The 16,864-nt window shown below is 43.8% G+C and overlaps 1 protein-coding gene across 1 annotated transcript in view; it reads left to right on the top strand.

Annotated features, from left to right (window-relative positions):
- The window catches only part of Trpv1 (transient receptor potential cation channel subfamily V member 1), a 25,031-nt gene extending 8,167 nt beyond the window's left edge, over positions 1–16,864 (top strand). The window contains 7 exon segments of the mRNA XM_050162679.1: positions 1,140–1,210; positions 6,798–6,963; positions 7,370–7,436; positions 8,934–9,256; positions 9,717–9,844; positions 10,286–10,401; positions 16,692–16,864. Of these exon segments, the coding sequence (XP_050018636.1) occupies positions 1,140–1,210; positions 6,798–6,963; positions 7,370–7,436; positions 8,934–9,256; positions 9,717–9,844; positions 10,286–10,401; positions 16,692–16,864 (1,044 nt within the window).

Here is a 16,864-nt window from a genome sequence, read left to right as displayed (position 1 = left end):
CAGGGTTTCTTTGTAGCTTTGGAGACTGTCCTGGAACAAGCTCTTGTAGACCTCAAACTCACAGAGATCCGCCTGCCCGTGCCTCCTGAGTGTTCAAGCACCCTCCCTTCCACTGCCTGGGGTCTTAGCTGGGGACATCCCCGTGAACACCTGGGAACCCCTCTAGAGCCAAGCCTCTTGCCATCCTCCAAATCAACCAATTCCATTCCCCCAAGCCTCCCCAACCCTTCCCTTCTCCCTTCTCTCTCCCCCTCTCCCCTTTCCCCCACCCCACCCCCATGCTCCCAACTTTTGCCTGGCGATCTTTTCTGCTTCCATTTTCTAAGAGGATCTATATGTGTTTTTCTTTGGGTTCACCTTATTACTTAGCTTCTCTAGGATCACAAACTATAGGCTCAATGTTCTTTGTTTATGGTTAGAATCCACTGATGAGTGAGTACATACCATATTCATATTTTTGGGTCTGGGCTATCTCACTCAGGATAGTGTTTTCTATTTTCATGCAAACTTCAAGATGTCATTATTTTTTATCGCTGAGTAGTACTCTAATGTGTAGATGTGCCACACTTTCTCTATCCATTATTCCATTGAGGGGCATCTAGGTTGTTTCTAGCTATTACAAATAATTGCTGGTGGGAATGCAAACTTGTGCAACCACTTTGGAAATCAGTGTGGCGGTTTCTCAGAAAATTGGGAGTCAACCTACGTCAGGATCTAGCAATACCACTCTTGGCAATATACCCAAGAGATGCCCAATCATACTACAAAAGCATAAAGGGATTTTTACGATAATGCTATGCTCATTTATCATAAAGGAAGGTGGTGCTGGGAGAACAAGTTAGAAGCAAAGAGGCTTCTCAGCTCTACCGTGGGATACAGCAACTCATAGCATTTTGATGATCTTTTTCTTTCCGAATTGCCTTCTAGAGACACTTGTTATTGTAGTCAATGTTTTTAAAGATCTCCATGAGTCACATGACATCACCCTTCCAATTAGCTTGATTGCTACTGCTCCGTTCTTCACAGTCTGCTGGAACCCACTCCAGTGTTCCAGTATGCTGGCCCTCCGAAAGACACCAGGAGCTTCCCTGTTCAGCCACATCTAACATTTCCCAGCAACTTACTCTGTTCCCTCACAGATTCAGTATTTTCTGCAGAGGCGGCCATCCCTCAAGAGTTTGTTCGTGGACAGCTACAGCGAGATACTTTTGTAAGTGCTGCTTTGCGTTCCGTTTAGCTCCTTCATTCTCTCACCTGTGCTTGAACAGGCACCTAGCAGGGCGGGCCTCAGTAGATAGGCTGAAGCAATGGTGGGAGGCGCTCAACAAATATTCATCAGATGAGTGAATATCAACTGTTTACACTGCCAGATAAATGTCAGGTGCTGGGGTTGGCGGACCGTGTCACGGTGTCGCATGATGTACCGCTGGAGTTAGGGGTCCCTTCCTTCCCTTTGTTCACCGAGTGTGCATCCTTCTGCTGTTCGCTGGGTTGACACTGGGAGACGGAGGTGAACTATACATAGTTCTCGTCTTCAAGAATCTCCAGTCTTTAAGGCAGATTTTTAAAAATTTGTTTGCTTTTCATTCCAACTTCATGGACATTTCAGACTGCATAATTCACAGTTGTTGAGGAAGGGATTGTCCCAGGCACCGAGTATCTAGCAGCATCCCAGGCCTCTGTCCAGTAGCTTCCCTGCTCCCCTCTTCCAGGCTTGATTATCAAAACGCCCGCAGATAAATACCAACAGTTCTTCTCTTGGTGTGGGTGGTGGCATGTGCTCCTGGCTGGTGGCCACTGCTTTTAGAGGAGATGGATAAGCAAAGGCACAGGTGTCGCACAGCCTCTGTTCATAAAATAGACTAGACCCTGTGAGCCTCATCCTGCACAGAAGGCTTTCCACCACGGGTTTCCTAGGATCTGGACTTAAATTCTCTTCTGATGCCCAGGTTTCCCTCAGTCCAGGGGCTTCTCTTTTTGCTTCTGGTGTGATTAAGGAGTTGATTTCTGGTGCTATTGTGACGAGCTTGTTCCTAGGATTCATAAGCCTCATGTTCCCACGGTAATCTTCAAATACCTTTATTTTAGTTTCAAAGGGCAAGCTCAGTCTTTAGGGTCTATAGCAATTGGTGAGCACAATATTTATTTGCATAGAGGAGAAATGTTCCCCTACATAGCACTGTAAGAGTAGACTCAAGATTACATTCTTAAAAGTTACAGTCACATTACAGTTACATTAAAACACACATATACATGCACATGCTTGCAATTATACCAATAAATATATATTACTTTTGTGTTATCAAAACTACTCAAACATACTGATATAGCTCATAAGAGTGCAAAAATTCTTATACGCAAAGCCAGGAGTTTCTTTTTTTCTTTTTCTTTTTTTTTTAATAGGCTCAATGTCCTTTATTTATGGCTAGAAACCAAATATGAGTGAGTACATCCCATGTTCCTCTTTTTGGGTCTGGCTTACCTCACTCAGGATAGTGTTTTCTATTTCCATCCATTTGCCTGCAAACTTCAAGAAGTCCTTGTTTTTTACTGCTGAGTAGTACTCTAATATGTATATATTCCATACTTTCTTCATCCATTCTTCAATTGAAGGGCATCTAGGTTGTTTCCAGGTTCTGGCTATTACAAACAATGCTGCTATGAACATAGTAGAGCATATATTTTTGTTGTATGATAAGGCCTCTCTTGGGTATATTCCCAAGAGTGGTATTGCTGGGTCCATGGGTAGGTTGATCCCAAATTTTCTGAGAAACCGCCACACTGCTTTCCAGAGTGGTTGTACAAGTTTGCATTCCCACCAGCAATGGATAAGTGTACCCCTTTCTCCACAACCTCTCCAGCATAGGCTATCATTGGTGTTTTTGATTTTAGCCATTCTGACAGGTGTAAGATGGTATCTTAAAGTTGTCTTGATTTGCATTTCCCTGATCGCTAAGGAAGTTGAGCATGACCTTAGGTGTCTTTTGGCCATTTGAACTTCTTCTGTTGAGAGATCTCTGTTCAGCTCAGTGCCCCATTTTATAATTGGGTTGATTAGCCTTTTACAGTCTAGTTTCTTAAGTTCTTTATATATTTTGGAGATCAGACCTTTGTCAGTTGCGGGGTTGGTGAAGATCTTCTCCCAGTCAGTGGGTTGCCTTTCTGTCTTAGCGACAGTGTCCTTTGCTTTACAGAAGCTTCTCAGTCTCATGAGGTCCCATTTATTCAATGAGGCCCTTACTGTCTGTGCTGCTGATGTTATACGTAGGAAGCGGTCTCCTGTGCCCACTTGTTGTAGTGTAGTTCCCACTTTCTCTCCTATCAGGTTCAGTGTGTTCAGACTGATATTGAGGTCTTTAATCCACTTGGACTTGAGTTTTGTGCATGGTGACAGACATGGATCTATTTTCATTTTTGTACAGATTGAAATCCAGTTTTGCCAGCACAATTTGTTGAAGATGCTCTCTTTTTTCCATTGTATAGTTTTAGCTCCTTTATCGAAAATCAGGTGCTCATAGGTTTGTGGATTAAAGTCAGGGTCTTCTATACGGTTCCATTGGTCGACTTCTCTGTTTTTATGCCAATACCAAGCTGTTTTTAATACTGTAGCTCTGTAATAGAGTTTGAAGTCAGGGATGGTAATGCCTCCAGACGTTCCTTTATTGTATAAGATTGTTTTGGCTATCCTGGGTTTTTTATTTTTCCATATAAAGTTGATTATTGTCTTCTCCAGATCTGTGAAGAATTTTGATGGGATTTTGATGGGGATTGCATTGAATCTATATATTGCTTTTGGAAGAATTGCCATTTTTACTATGTTGATCCTCCCAATCCAAGAGCAAGGGAGATCCTTCCATTTTCTGGTGTCTTCTTCTATTTCGTTCTTCAAAGTCTTAAAGTTCTTGTCATATAGATCTTTCACTTCCTTGGTCAGGGTTACCCCAAGATATTTTATGCTCTTTGTGGCTATCATGAAAGGTGATGCTTCTCTGATTTCCCTCTCTGTTTCCTTATCCTTACTGTATAGGAAGGCAACTGATTTTTTCGAGTTGATCTTGTATCCTGCCACATTACTGAAGGTGTTTATCAGCTGTAGGAGTTCTTTGGTAGAGTTTTTGGGGTCGCTTATGTATACTATCATATCATCTGCAAATAACGAAAGCTTAACTTCTTCCTTTCCAATACGAATCCCTTTGATCCCCTTATGTTGTCTTATTGCTATTGCTAGAACTTCAAGCACTATATTGAAGAGGTATGGAGAGAGTGGACATCCTTGTCTTGTTCCTGATTTTAGTGGGATGGCTTTGAGTTTTTCTCCGTTTAATTTAATGTTAGCTGTCGGTTTGCTGTAAATAGCTTTTATTATATTTAGGTATGACCCTTGTATCCCTAGTCTCTCCAATACCTTTATCATAAAGGGGTGTTGGATTTTGTCGAATGCTTTTTCAGCATCTAATGAAATGATCATATGGTTTTTTTCTTTCATTTTATTTATATGGTGGATTACATTGATAGATTTGCGTATGTTGAACCAGCCCTGCATCTCTGGGATGAAGCCTACTTGATCATAATGGATAATTTTTCTAATGTGTTCTTGAATTCGGTTTGCCAGTATTTTATTAAGAATTTTTGCGTCGATATTCATGAGTGAGATAGGCCTGTAGTTCTCTTTCTTGGTTGGGTCTTTGTGTGGTTTTGGTATCAGGGTAACTGTAGCTTCATAAAAGGAATTTGGCAATGACTTTTCTGTTTCTATACTGTGAAATACATTAAGGAGAATAGGTATTAGCTCTTCTTGGAAGTTCTGGTAGAATTCTGCATTGAAACCATCTGGTCCTGGGCTTTTTTTAGAGGGCAGATTTTTGATAACTGCTTCAAGTTCTTCGCGACTAACAGGTCTATTTAGATCTTTCACCTGGTCTTGGTTTAGCTTTGGTATATGGTACTTATCTAAAAAGATGTCCATTTCTTTTGTATTTTCCAGTTTTGTGGCATACAGGCTCCTGTAGTAAGATCTAATGATTCTCTGAATTTCCTCTGTGTCTGTGGTTATGTCCCCCTTTTCATTTCTGATCTTATTTATTTGCGTGTTCTCCCTCTGTTGTTTAATTAGTTTGGATAGGGGTTTGTCTATCTTGTTGATTTTCTCCAAGAACCAACTTTTTGTTTCATTGATTCTTTGGACTGTTTTCTGTGTTTCTATTTTGTTGATTTCTGCCCTCAGTTTGATTATTTCCAGTCTTCTACTCCTTCTGGGCACATCTGCTTCTTTTTTTTCTAAAGCTTTCAGGTGTGCTGTTAAGTCCCCAATGTATGCTTTCTCCGTTTTCTTTAAGTGGGCACTTAGTGCTATGAACTTTCCTCTTAGCACTGCTTTCATCGTGTCCCATAGGTTTGAGTATGTTGTCTCTTTATTTTCATTAAATTCAAGGAAGACTTTAATTTCCTTCTTAATTTCTTCCTTCACCCAGGTGTGGTTCAGTAGTTGATTGTTCAGTTTCCATGAGTTTGTCGGCTTTCTGGGGGCAGCATTGTTGTTGCCTTCTAACTTTAATCCGTGGTGATCTGATAAGACACAGGTGGACACTGATATTCTTTTGTATCTGTGGAGGTTTCCTTTGTTTACGAGTATATGGTCAATTTTTGAGAAGGTTCCATGAGCTGCAGAGAAGAAGGTATATTCTTTCCTATTTGCGTGGAGTGTTCTATAGATGTCTGTTAAGTCCATTTGTTTCATTACCTAATCCAGGAGTTTCTTACCCCTCAACCCTTCCCTTTCTCTGAAACCCACTTGGGCTCTTTCTTCTGACACATACTCATGCCACAGAGAAGGATTTTGCATCCTTCTCCCCATCTGCTTCCCCTTTTTCATCATTTCAATGTGATTACATAGTATTTGTTTTAGTCAGTAATCTCCATTTGCATTCTTGTCCCTTTGTAAATATTCCTAAGTATTGAACAGCTTTGTAATAGTTCTATTGCTTGTTTGTGGTTTGTTTCCTCTGGCTTATCAGATTACCATTCCCTTAATTTTCCCTTGTTTAGTTTTCTCTGTAGACAATGTTAATTCTTCCCACACATCCTAAAGCAGGTGCAGCTTTCTTCAAAATCAGACTTAGAAGTTATAACACATGGCCAGATCACTTTTCTCTTCCTTGAGGGATCTCTTCCTAGAGTTTTCTTTCTTTTGTTTGAGACAGGGCCTCTCTATGTAACCCAAACTAGCCTCTATTCTAACTCACAGCAATCCTCCTGCTTTTGATTCTGGAGTGCTAGGGTGACAGAGGTGTCCACCATACCTTCTTTCCTGTTTTCTCTTTGAGACTGGCTGGTTTTCCAGACTGACCCTTCTTTCACCTGGCACGCCTTTCTGTTGCCAGCCTTGGGATTCTCATGGCTCCCATCTCTTCCTCACTTCTTTCTCTTTCTTGTTTTCTGGACATCCTTCAGTGTTTCAGCGGTGCTGCTCAGAGGGGAAGCAGCAGATGCTGTAGAGTGCTGTGTGTAAGTGCTCTTCATCAGTAGGTTGGGGTACTCAATACATTTCTCACTTATATTTTCAAATAACAATGGATTGCACAGGATAGAACTATCATAAGTCAAGGAGCATCTATATTATATTTACATTGAATAAAATTTTGAAGAATAAAATTTCCCCTCCAACCTGCCATACATTTCCCTCCTTGTGCCTGCTGGGTCAGCACAGCCCCAGCCCCTGCATGGCTACATTCTCACTCTTCCGATTCTTGCAGCCTGGACCTTTTTCCTAAGTTGAACGACTTTGCCTCTGCCCTCAGCTTTGTGCAGTCTCTGTTCATGCTGGCGTCTGTGGTACTGTACTTTAGCCACCGCAAGGAGTACGTGGCTTCCATGGTGTTCTCCCTCGCCATGGGCTGGACCAACATGCTCTACTATACCAGAGGATTCCAGCAGATGGGCATCTATGCTGTCATGATTGAAAAGGTGGGCTCCCAAGCGTGTTTCCCACAGAGCCCTGTTTGCCCCACGGATGTGAGATACTGCCCTATGCATTCTTTTCAGCCTCTCTGTATCCTCCACGGAGCCATTTGTTTAGCCCTTAGCCCATTTATTGCCCTAGAATCAAGCAACCCAGCACTGACCCGAGCCTGCAGGTTTCCTTCAAACTTGTTGCCTTTGCATTCCAAACCGCCATCTCCCAACCGGAGCCAAAGCCATGGGAGAGGTGGGAGTTATTTTCTTATGTCATCTGAGCTGGAAACCACAGAGCCTAGCCCACTGCAGGTTCCTGTCACATACCCTCTGGTCGCTCTAGGCAGATACAACCATGATCGTTCCTGTGTTCCTACCATGGTTGGACTTCCTTTTACCAGCCTGCTCTTTCCTGCAGATGATCCTCAGGGACCTGTGTCGATTCATGTTCGTCTACCTCGTGTTCTTGTTTGGATTTTCCACAGGTAACGGGATGAGTCAAAGCTGGTGGAAGGCAGGTGTGTTGCTCACCTGACCTCCTTAGGCTCTGCAGGGCTGGGGGAGGAGGAGCCAGGTGGGGAAGACAGGTGTGTTCTTGCAGGTGACCGAGGGATAGACAGAACACATATCAGCATGAGCCCGAGAACTTGGAAATGTGATGGATGAGGCTACTGTGCTGATTGCTTACTGTACAGCTACATTTTGGCCCAGTTTTTATTCAACTTATTTCAATACTATTTCAGACACTCAGGAAACTTTCAAGAAGAGTACAGATGACTCCTCTCAGTTTCTTATCCAGATTCCCTAATTTAAACATTTTAAAAATCTCTCCATTTCCTTGTCTGTCTCTTCTCTGTCTTTGTCTCTCTTTTCCTTCCCTTCCCCACTCCTCCCCTCCTTTTCTCATCCCTTCCATTCTTTATTCCTGGTTCTGGAGATTGAACCCAGGGTCTAATACATGCCAGGCCAGCGTCCACTGAGCTACAGCCCCAGCCTTCACGATTTTCTAACCCTACCATTCAGTGCCTCTTTAGTCCCTGGCATTTTATCATAAGGAAGAGCTTTTTTTTCCCATCTCCTCAATTCAATTTTTTTTAAACACGAGGATGGATGGCCTTGGGGTTCTTTTTATTTCCTGTAGATTCTCACTGTCATGTGAGCCATAATCCTTACTATCATCAGTTATTTTGAAGCTGAGATCTGGTCCTTGGGAGCCCCTTCAAGCCGGATCCTCGGCCCCTCTACATGGTCCACATCCTGTTGTTAGCAATGCCCCTGCCTCAGTTCTCATTTGAGTTCTGTGGTTACGTGGGTCCTGAGGCATGCCCATGTCTGCTCCCACTCTGAGGTTTATTTTAGAACTCCTGTCTAGGAGGGTTGAACATTGGTGACTAGGGATGCTGATAGGCATGGGCTGTGGCACCTGATCTGAAGTTTTGCATATTAGTACAAGAAGGGTTTGGGCTTGGGGTGTTCTCGGGGTACTGCTGCACAGTATGAACGGCACATGGCTGCTTAGCACTACTCAGGCTCTGCAGTGCATTTCCAAAGAAGAATATTAGCAGAGGCCACTCTGCTTTGAGTTGCTCGACATCCGTGATTATAGAGTGGATCTCTAAAAGACGTGGTGTGGCTTGACACCCATGGTTCTAGAGTGGATCTTTAAAAGACATGGTGTGGCTGGCAGAGTGACTCAGGCTTCCTGTCTTTTTAAGCAAGTTGCATATTATACAAAGGCCTCTGTATGTACATGGTCTACATGGCTTTGCATATTTCTTCAAACACCTTTTCTACTAGATCAATTTAAAGCTCTTATCATAAGAAAGCCGTGTGTTATTACAACTTTCTGATAGTCTGGGAGGGGGAGGTGCTACATAACCAGGTGGCCTTCCTGCTGCCGGGTGCTGGGGAGGAGAGGTATGCATCAGGGAGTCTGGGGTCCTGTCTTCCATCCTTCACACCCCTTTCTCGGTGACCAACAGCCGTGGTGACACTAATTGAGGATGGGAAGAATGACTCTGTGCCTGTGGAGTCCACCCCACACAGGTGGCGCGGGCCTGCCTGCAGGCCACCCGACAACTCCTACAACAGCCTGTACTCCACGTGTCTGGAGCTGTTCAAGTTCACCATCGGCATGGGCGACTTGGAGTTCACCGAGAACTACGACTTCAAGGCTGTCTTCATCATCCTGTTACTGGCCTACGTCATCCTCACCTACATCCTCCTGCTCAACATGCTCATTGCTCTCATGGGCGAGACGGTCAACAAGATCGCACAAGAGAGCAAGAACATCTGGAAGCTGCAGGTGGGCCGCGGAGTGGGGCAGGGCGTGCAGCCTCGAAGGTGTTGACTGTCCCTTGCTGTCACACAGCGGGACACTTGAGCTCCTATGGGACTGAGTAGGGGCCAGAAGCACTGAGCTTTAGAGATGTCATCTCTCTGTGTTTCCAGTCACATGCCTGGCGGGTAGCAGAGCCAGGGTTTAGACTGGGCCATCTCATGCTTGAGACTCTGATGTCACACAGGTCGCCAGTGATCCCTTTGTAAGCGCCATCAGTTCGTAGGGTTGCCTTCCTGGACCCAGTAGGCAGTAAATAGCCAGGTATAGGCAGGATTGGCTGATCTCCTTCATGGAGCATGTGCCTGCCAGGCTTTGGAAACAGACCTGTTATAGGAGGTACTACAGGGCCTGCTTGGAGGTGGCTGGGGCTGGGAGAGATTCTGGAGATGGTGATCCAGGAAGGCCTATTTCCCCTTTCCGTCAGAGAGCCATCACCATCCTGGACACAGAGAAGAGTTTCCTGAAATGCATGAGGAAGGCCTTCCGCTCGGGCAAGCTGCTACAGGTGGGGTTCACGCCGGATGGCAAGGATGATTACCGGTGGTGTTTCAGGTAAGGCAAAGCAGGAGTCGAAGCTGAGAGCTCCTGCTCTTAGTCCAGGGCATGCAGGACCCATCGAGAGCCAGAGGAGGGTGAAGAGGCTGGGCTCAGGACTCCCTGGGACCAGTCACAGGCTTAGGGAACTCTCAAGGCCAGCAGCAGGTCCAAGGGCCACATAGGAGTCAGCTGTGGGCACAGGACACTCACTCAGATCTCAGGAGGCAGGACTTCCAACATGAAGCCCTGAAAGACTTGAGGGGTTCAAAAATGACTGCTTGGTGAACAGAGCCAAACCTAGGAATCCAGTGTTAAAATTCCTGGACCTTGTGGAGTGGTTAGAAAGGGTGGGTTGTCTGTGAAACAAGCCCTGTCTGTCCCTCCACCTGCTGTGTCTTCATCCTGATGGGCTCGGCCTTAGACAGCTGGCCCTGGATCCTGTCCCCTCCCCCACAGGGTGGACGAGGTGAACTGGACTACCTGGAACACCAACGTGGGCATCATCAATGAGGACCCGGGCAACTGTGAGGGCGTCAAGCGCACCCTGAGCTTCTCCCTGAGGTCAGGCCGAGGTGAGGTGGGATGGGTGGGGCCACGGCCGGGAGGGGCCTGACTCTGGGAAGGGGGGTTTCCTACTCCATGTTGACTTTCCTCACAAAGAACCTGGGCTGTGTAGTAGTGACAGATGCTAGCTATCCACATGCTAGTGACTGCTGTGTGTCCCCGGACACGCCTGTGAAGGACTGCCAGGCGCTCCTTGAACTCATTGTTTTCAGATTACCTTTTGGTCATTGTGTGTTCAGAAAACCTTTAATGTTGCCAGCATTTTAACGGTCCTCACATTCAGCTATATGACACCATATGGGGTCACAAACCATAGCTTGAGACTCTGGGTGTTGGACCACACAGTATTTTTGCAGAAGCCTTCATATTCGTTGAGACCCCCCTTTTTTAGTCAGCTCCAAATTGTTAAATCCCTTGTGGAGAATTTCGCACTTTAAGTTTTAAGCCTTTTGGTTTTAGAGTCCCCGTTTCTCCTGTGCTGAAGGTTCTATTTCTTTGCTGAGGTCTTCTAGCCATTCCCTCACTAGGAACATGTTTTCCTCTGCTTCTTTGAGCATAGTAATGTTACTTTACAATTTCTGTCTGCTAAGGGATGGACTGCTCAGAGGTAGTACTCTCCACCTACGAACACAGGGCTCTGGGTTCAGCGGTCTTTAGCTAAACCCAACATTTGGGCTATCGTGGCATCCATTTCTCTTGACTGCTATTTTTTTTTCTTTTTTCTTTTCTTTTTTTTTTTTTTGTGACAGAGAACCACATTTTCTTGGATTCCCTTTTAGGTCCAGTATGTTCAGATTGTGTGCTGGACATGGTAGATAAGATACTGTGGAAAGCCTGGATTCAGTGACCTTTATGTATCTTTTTATATTTTATATTTATATATTTTATTATTTATTTATTATTATTTTATATACTAAAATGTACTTCACTTACTCAGGAATTGCCTTGAGCTTGTGCCGGGCATAAGTGAGTGTAAGGGTGTTTCCACACACTGGCTGAGTTCCTTTCTCATACTTGAGTTAAAGTACGTCTGCCCCACTTCCAACCCCATTACAGCCATTATCTATCAAGTATCTTGAGATCTCACCATCAGCAAGCAGGGTTTAGTTCTCAGCAACTACTTATGGGTAACCACCCTGCCCCAAAGCTGACCAACCCTCCAGCATCCCACACTTGTTCCCCTATACTCCGTGTTGTTGATTCTAACTGTGTTGGCTGCCCCGCGACTGCTTCCTCCTCTCTCAGGGGAAATTCCATGCTCCGCTAGGATGGCTGTTCACTGTACTACAGTTGGTAAAATTGTCGCTAAGCAGAGCCAGGGTATTGATAGGGCTTCCCTTGTGAATGCCGCTTCTCTTAGGGTTTGTAGAATCTCACATCTGTCACCTCAAGTCTAAACACATCTGCTGAATGGCATTTTTCACAGTTTATGGTTGTCACGAGCAACAAGATTGTATGGAGATCTACTTCATCAGTGCTCACTAGGGGGCTGGTGATGTAGCCCAGTGGTCAAGTACTGGGCTAGCTTGTGAAACCAGTCTGGATTCCATCTCTAGCACAGAAAAAAGCGGCTCACTTTTGGAAAGCAGTTCCCTGCCCTTGGGCTTCCTTGTTTTCACACGGGTCCCCAGAAGTTCGGTGATTTTCCTGGGACTGCAAATGGAAGGACTCCCTGGTCTAATTGCCACCTTTGCTCATTATCTTTTCTTCGATTTGCCAGTCAGGCTAACATTTTCTGAGAGCTACTCAAAGATGGCCGTGTGTGATTTGAGTGGCCTACCATGATCCTCCCACTGACTTAGTGAGCTAGTGTTGGTTCAGACTTCTGAGACAGGGCAGTTTATTTTAGGCATATATAAATATGGTACCATTTTGGGAAAAGTTTCCTAGTGATGATTATCACAATAAAGCTTAAGACATGACTTCACTGAAACTCTTTTGCAAAACACTTATGACCTCTTCCATAAGAATGGGTTCTGTAACTTAAGGGCCTAGGAGAGGATCTGATGTGGTCTAGGTCATTGTAGAGGTTACCAAGCTACGCAGTACACACAACATCACCCTTAAGGATGGGTTTTATTGACTGAGAAACAATGATCAGGATAAAGGTCTAGGGAGGAAGAGTGTGGGATAAACATAATAGTCTAGGGGAGGGGATTTGGGTGAGGCCTGGCCCTACAGATCACACAGAGCGGCCAGCTATCACCTACATCCACTCCCAGCCTTCTGGGTGGAAAACAGGTGTGTATCTCCTCACCTGAGGAGACAACCCTGAGTGTTTAACATTCCTGGTTTCCCTAGTGCTTTCTCTGTGAGCACAAGGACACCATGCCCTTTACACTATACCTCTCAATGAACCTTTATCCAGTCGGACCAGTGATTTGGAACAGAAGCTGTGGGGTTTAATATCAGATTTTACACTTTATACCTATTTCTTAGGGAACATTCCTTCAGGATTTTGCTTTCTCACTTCTGTAACAGTAGAAACTCTAGTGATGATAGTCTGATAATTTGGATAACAAGGACCCCTCCATGCCCAGCTGCATGTGGACGGAAGAAGTGGGAGAATGCAGGAGAGGGAGAAATAGGTGGTCAGTGAAGGAACTAAGGAGTGTGTGGGGAGTCTTGGTACAAGAATGAGGATATGGTGAATGGTACTGGGAACTTTAGATGCTCTGGAGACCCCGGAACTGGCTAGGCCAACAGTTCCTAAGCTGGGTGTCTCCACTTTCCAGCCAGTTAGTGGTCAGTATATTGATGGACAATAATAGCTAGTCTTCCTTAAGAGTTCCTTGGGGCTTTAGTTATTGCCAAAGTTCTTATTTGAAGCCCAGTGTCACCAGGTCTCCCTTGGTGTTTTCCTCAGCTTCTATGCCCTGCTTGGACCTTGTCTCTAAGTCTTAATTTTTCTTGGCTGCTGTTCATAACTTAAGAGTTGCCCAATGTGGAGTTGCATTGCAGAAACCTCTTTACCCTCCCGTTTAGGGATCCAGGTAGCACAGGTGGAAACAGGTGTGTGATAGACTCATGAGGTCACAGGTTTGCCAGTGCCTGGGGGAAGAAGAGACCTTAAGATGTTACTTGGGAAAAAGCTTTCAACAAAATACAACATCCCTTCATGATAAAGGTCTTGGAGAGAGCAGGGATACAAGGAACATACGTAAGCATAATAAAGGCAATATACAACAAGCCAACAGCCAACATCAAACTAAATGAAGAGAAACTCCCAGTGATCCCACTGAAATCAGGAACAAGACAAGGTTGTCCACTCTCTCCATATCTATTTAATATAGTTCTTGAGGTCCTAGCTAGAGCAATAGTACACCAAAAGGAGATCAAGGGGATACAAATCAGAAAAGAAGAAATCAAACTCTCACTATTTGCTGATGATATGATAGTTTACATAAGAGATCCCAAAAATTCTACCAAGGAACTTCTACAACTCATAAACACTTTCAGCAATGTAGCAGGACACAAGATTAACTCAAAAAAAAATCAGTAGCCCTCCTGTACACAGATGATAAAAGGGCTGGGGAAAACAATCAGAGAATCAATACCCTTCACAATAGCCACAAATAGCATAAAATATCTCAGAGTAACCCTAACCAAACAAGTGGAAGACTTGTATGACAAGAACTTTAAGTCTTTGAAGAAAGAAATTAAAGAAGACACCAGAAAGTGGAAAGATCTCTCATGCTTTTGGGTAGGCAGAATTAACATAGTAAAAATGGGCAATCTTACCAAAAGCAATCTACAGATTCAACGCAATGCCCATCAAAATCCCAGCAAAATTCTTCACAAACCTCGAAAGAATGGTATTCAACTTCATATGGAAAAGCAAAAAACCCAAGATAGCCAAAACAATCTTGTACAATTAAAGAACTTCTGGAGGCATCACAATCCCTGACTTCAAACTCTACTACAGAGCTACAGTACTGAAAACAGCCTTGAATTGGTATCAAAACAGACAGGAGAACCAATGGAACTGAGTCAAAGACTCAAATATTAATCTACACTCCTTCAAACACCTGATTTTTGACAAAGAAGCAAAAAATATCCAATGGAAAAAAGAAAGCATATTTAACAAATGGTGCTGACATAACTGGATATCAACATGTAGAAGAATGAAAATTGATCCATGTCTATCACCATGCAAAAACTCAAGTCCAAATGGATCAAAGACCTCAACATAAAGCCAGCCACACTGAACCTCATAGAAGAGAAAGTGGGATGTACACTTGAATGCATTGGCACAGGAGACCACTTCTTAAATATAACCTCAGTAGCACAGACACTGAGAGAAACAATTAATAAATGGGACCTTCTGAATCTGAAAAGTTTCTGTAAAGCAAAGAACATGGTCAACAAGACAAAATGACAGCCTACAGAATGGGAAAAGATTTTTACCAACCCCACATCAGACAGAGGTCTGATCTTCAAAATATACAAAGAACTCAAGAAACATCAAAAGAACAAATAATCCAATAAAAATGGAGTACAGACCTAAGCAGAGAACTTTCAAACAGAGGAATTTAAAATGGCTGAAAGACACTTAAGGAAATGCTCAACATCCTTAGTCATCAGAGAAATGCAAATCAAAACAACTCTGAGATTCCATCTTACACCTGTAAGAATGGCCCAGATCAAAAACACTGATGACAACTTATGCTGGAGAGGTTGTGGGGTAAAGGGAACACTTCTGCATTGCTGGTGAGAATGCAAGGTGGTACAGTCCCTTTGGATATCAGTATGGCAATTTCTCAGAAAATTAGGAAACAACCTTCCTCAAGACCCAGCAATGCCACTTTTGGGTATGTACTCAAAGGATGCTCAATCATACCACAAAGACATGTGCTCAACTATGTTCATAGCAGCATTGTTTGTCATATCCAGAACCTGGAAACAACCTAAATGCCCCTTGACCAAAGAATGAATAAGGAAAATGTGGTACATTTATACAATGGAGTATTGCACAGCAGAAAAAAATAATGACATCTTGAATTTTGCAGAAAAATGGATGGAGCTAGAGTGAGGTAACCCAGACCCAGAAAGACAATTATCAATTTACTCATTCATATGTGATTTTTAAACATAAATCAAAGAAAACCAGCCTACAAACCACAGTCCCAGAGAATCTAGACAACAACGAGAACCCTAAGAGAGACATACATGGATCTGATCTAATGGGAAGTAGAAAAAGACAAGATATCCTGAGTAAATTGGGAGCATGGGGACCGTGAGAGAAGGTTGAAGGGGAGAGGAAGGAAAGGGGGCAGAGAAAAATGTATAGCCAATAAAATCAATAAAAAAACCAAATAAATATACTTATTTACCAACACACACACAAATACACACACACACACACACACACACAGATAAAGATGTTACCTGCATGGATGAGGGGGAGAGGAAACTTCATGGGTCCAAGAGTTTGAAGAATTTTTTCCAGGCAGGGTCTCACTATGTAGCCTTGTCTCACTATGTATGCTGTAGACCAGGCTGGCCTTGAACTCACAGAGTTCCACCTGTCTCAGCCTCCTGAGTGTTGGGATTAAAGGTGTGTTCTACTATACCTGGCTAAGATTTTTTAAAAAATATATTTTAAAATTAAAATATAATACCATATTTTCTTCCTTCTAACCCCTCCTGTGTCACCTCCTTCCAACCCCTCCCAGGTCCCCCCATTATCTCTTTTTCTTTTGTTATTATAGATATGTATGCACATATTTATATGCACAAATATATAAACATAACCTGCTGAGTTTGCTTTTGTTGTTAGTGTGTGTATGATTTCCAGGATAACCACTTTGTATTGGGTAACCAATATGGAGCTTGCCCTGGGAAAGGCTAATTCCCCCTCTCTCAGCAGCCATTAGTTGCCTGTAGTTCTTTGTCCAGGGGTGGGACTCTGAGATTTTCTTCTTCTGTGTTATCATGTCTATTGATATTGTCATTATTTAGGTCTATTTAGGCAGCCATCTCTAGGAGACAGTCTAATAGCAGACTTCCTGGTCCTCTGGCTCTTACAGTCTTTGCCCCCTCTTCCAAAACATTACCTGAGCTTTAGGTGTAGGAGTTGTGTTGATGATGTATCCACTGGGGATGGGTTCCCCACAACCTACTGATCTCTGCATTATATCCAGTTGTGGTTTCTGTCATGGTCTCTGTCTGCTTTAAAGAGAGGTTTCTTTGATTGAGGGGTACCCAGGTCTCCTTTCATCTGGAGATGTGAGGCCTACCAATAAACCCATACTTGTTTTGTTGCATCCAAGGTGCTAATGACTTTGTTGCCTTTCAGTTGCAGGGAGAAACTGGAAGAACTTTGCCCTGGTTCCCCTTCTGAGGGATGCAAGCACTCGAGATAGGCACACCACCCAGCCTGAGGAAGTTTATCTGAAGCATTTTGCAGGATCCCTTAAGCCAGAGGATGCTGAGGTCTTCAAGGACTCCATGGCCCCAGAGGAGAAGTGA

Source organism: Alexandromys fortis, unplaced genomic scaffold, assembly GCF_014885135.2.
Source record: "Alexandromys fortis isolate MF-2015 unplaced genomic scaffold, M_Fortis_MF-2015_v1.1 scaffold_84, whole genome shotgun sequence".
NCBI lineage: Eukaryota > Metazoa > Chordata > Mammalia > Rodentia > Cricetidae > Alexandromys > Alexandromys fortis.
This window is presented reverse-complemented; position numbering and strand designations above follow the sequence as displayed.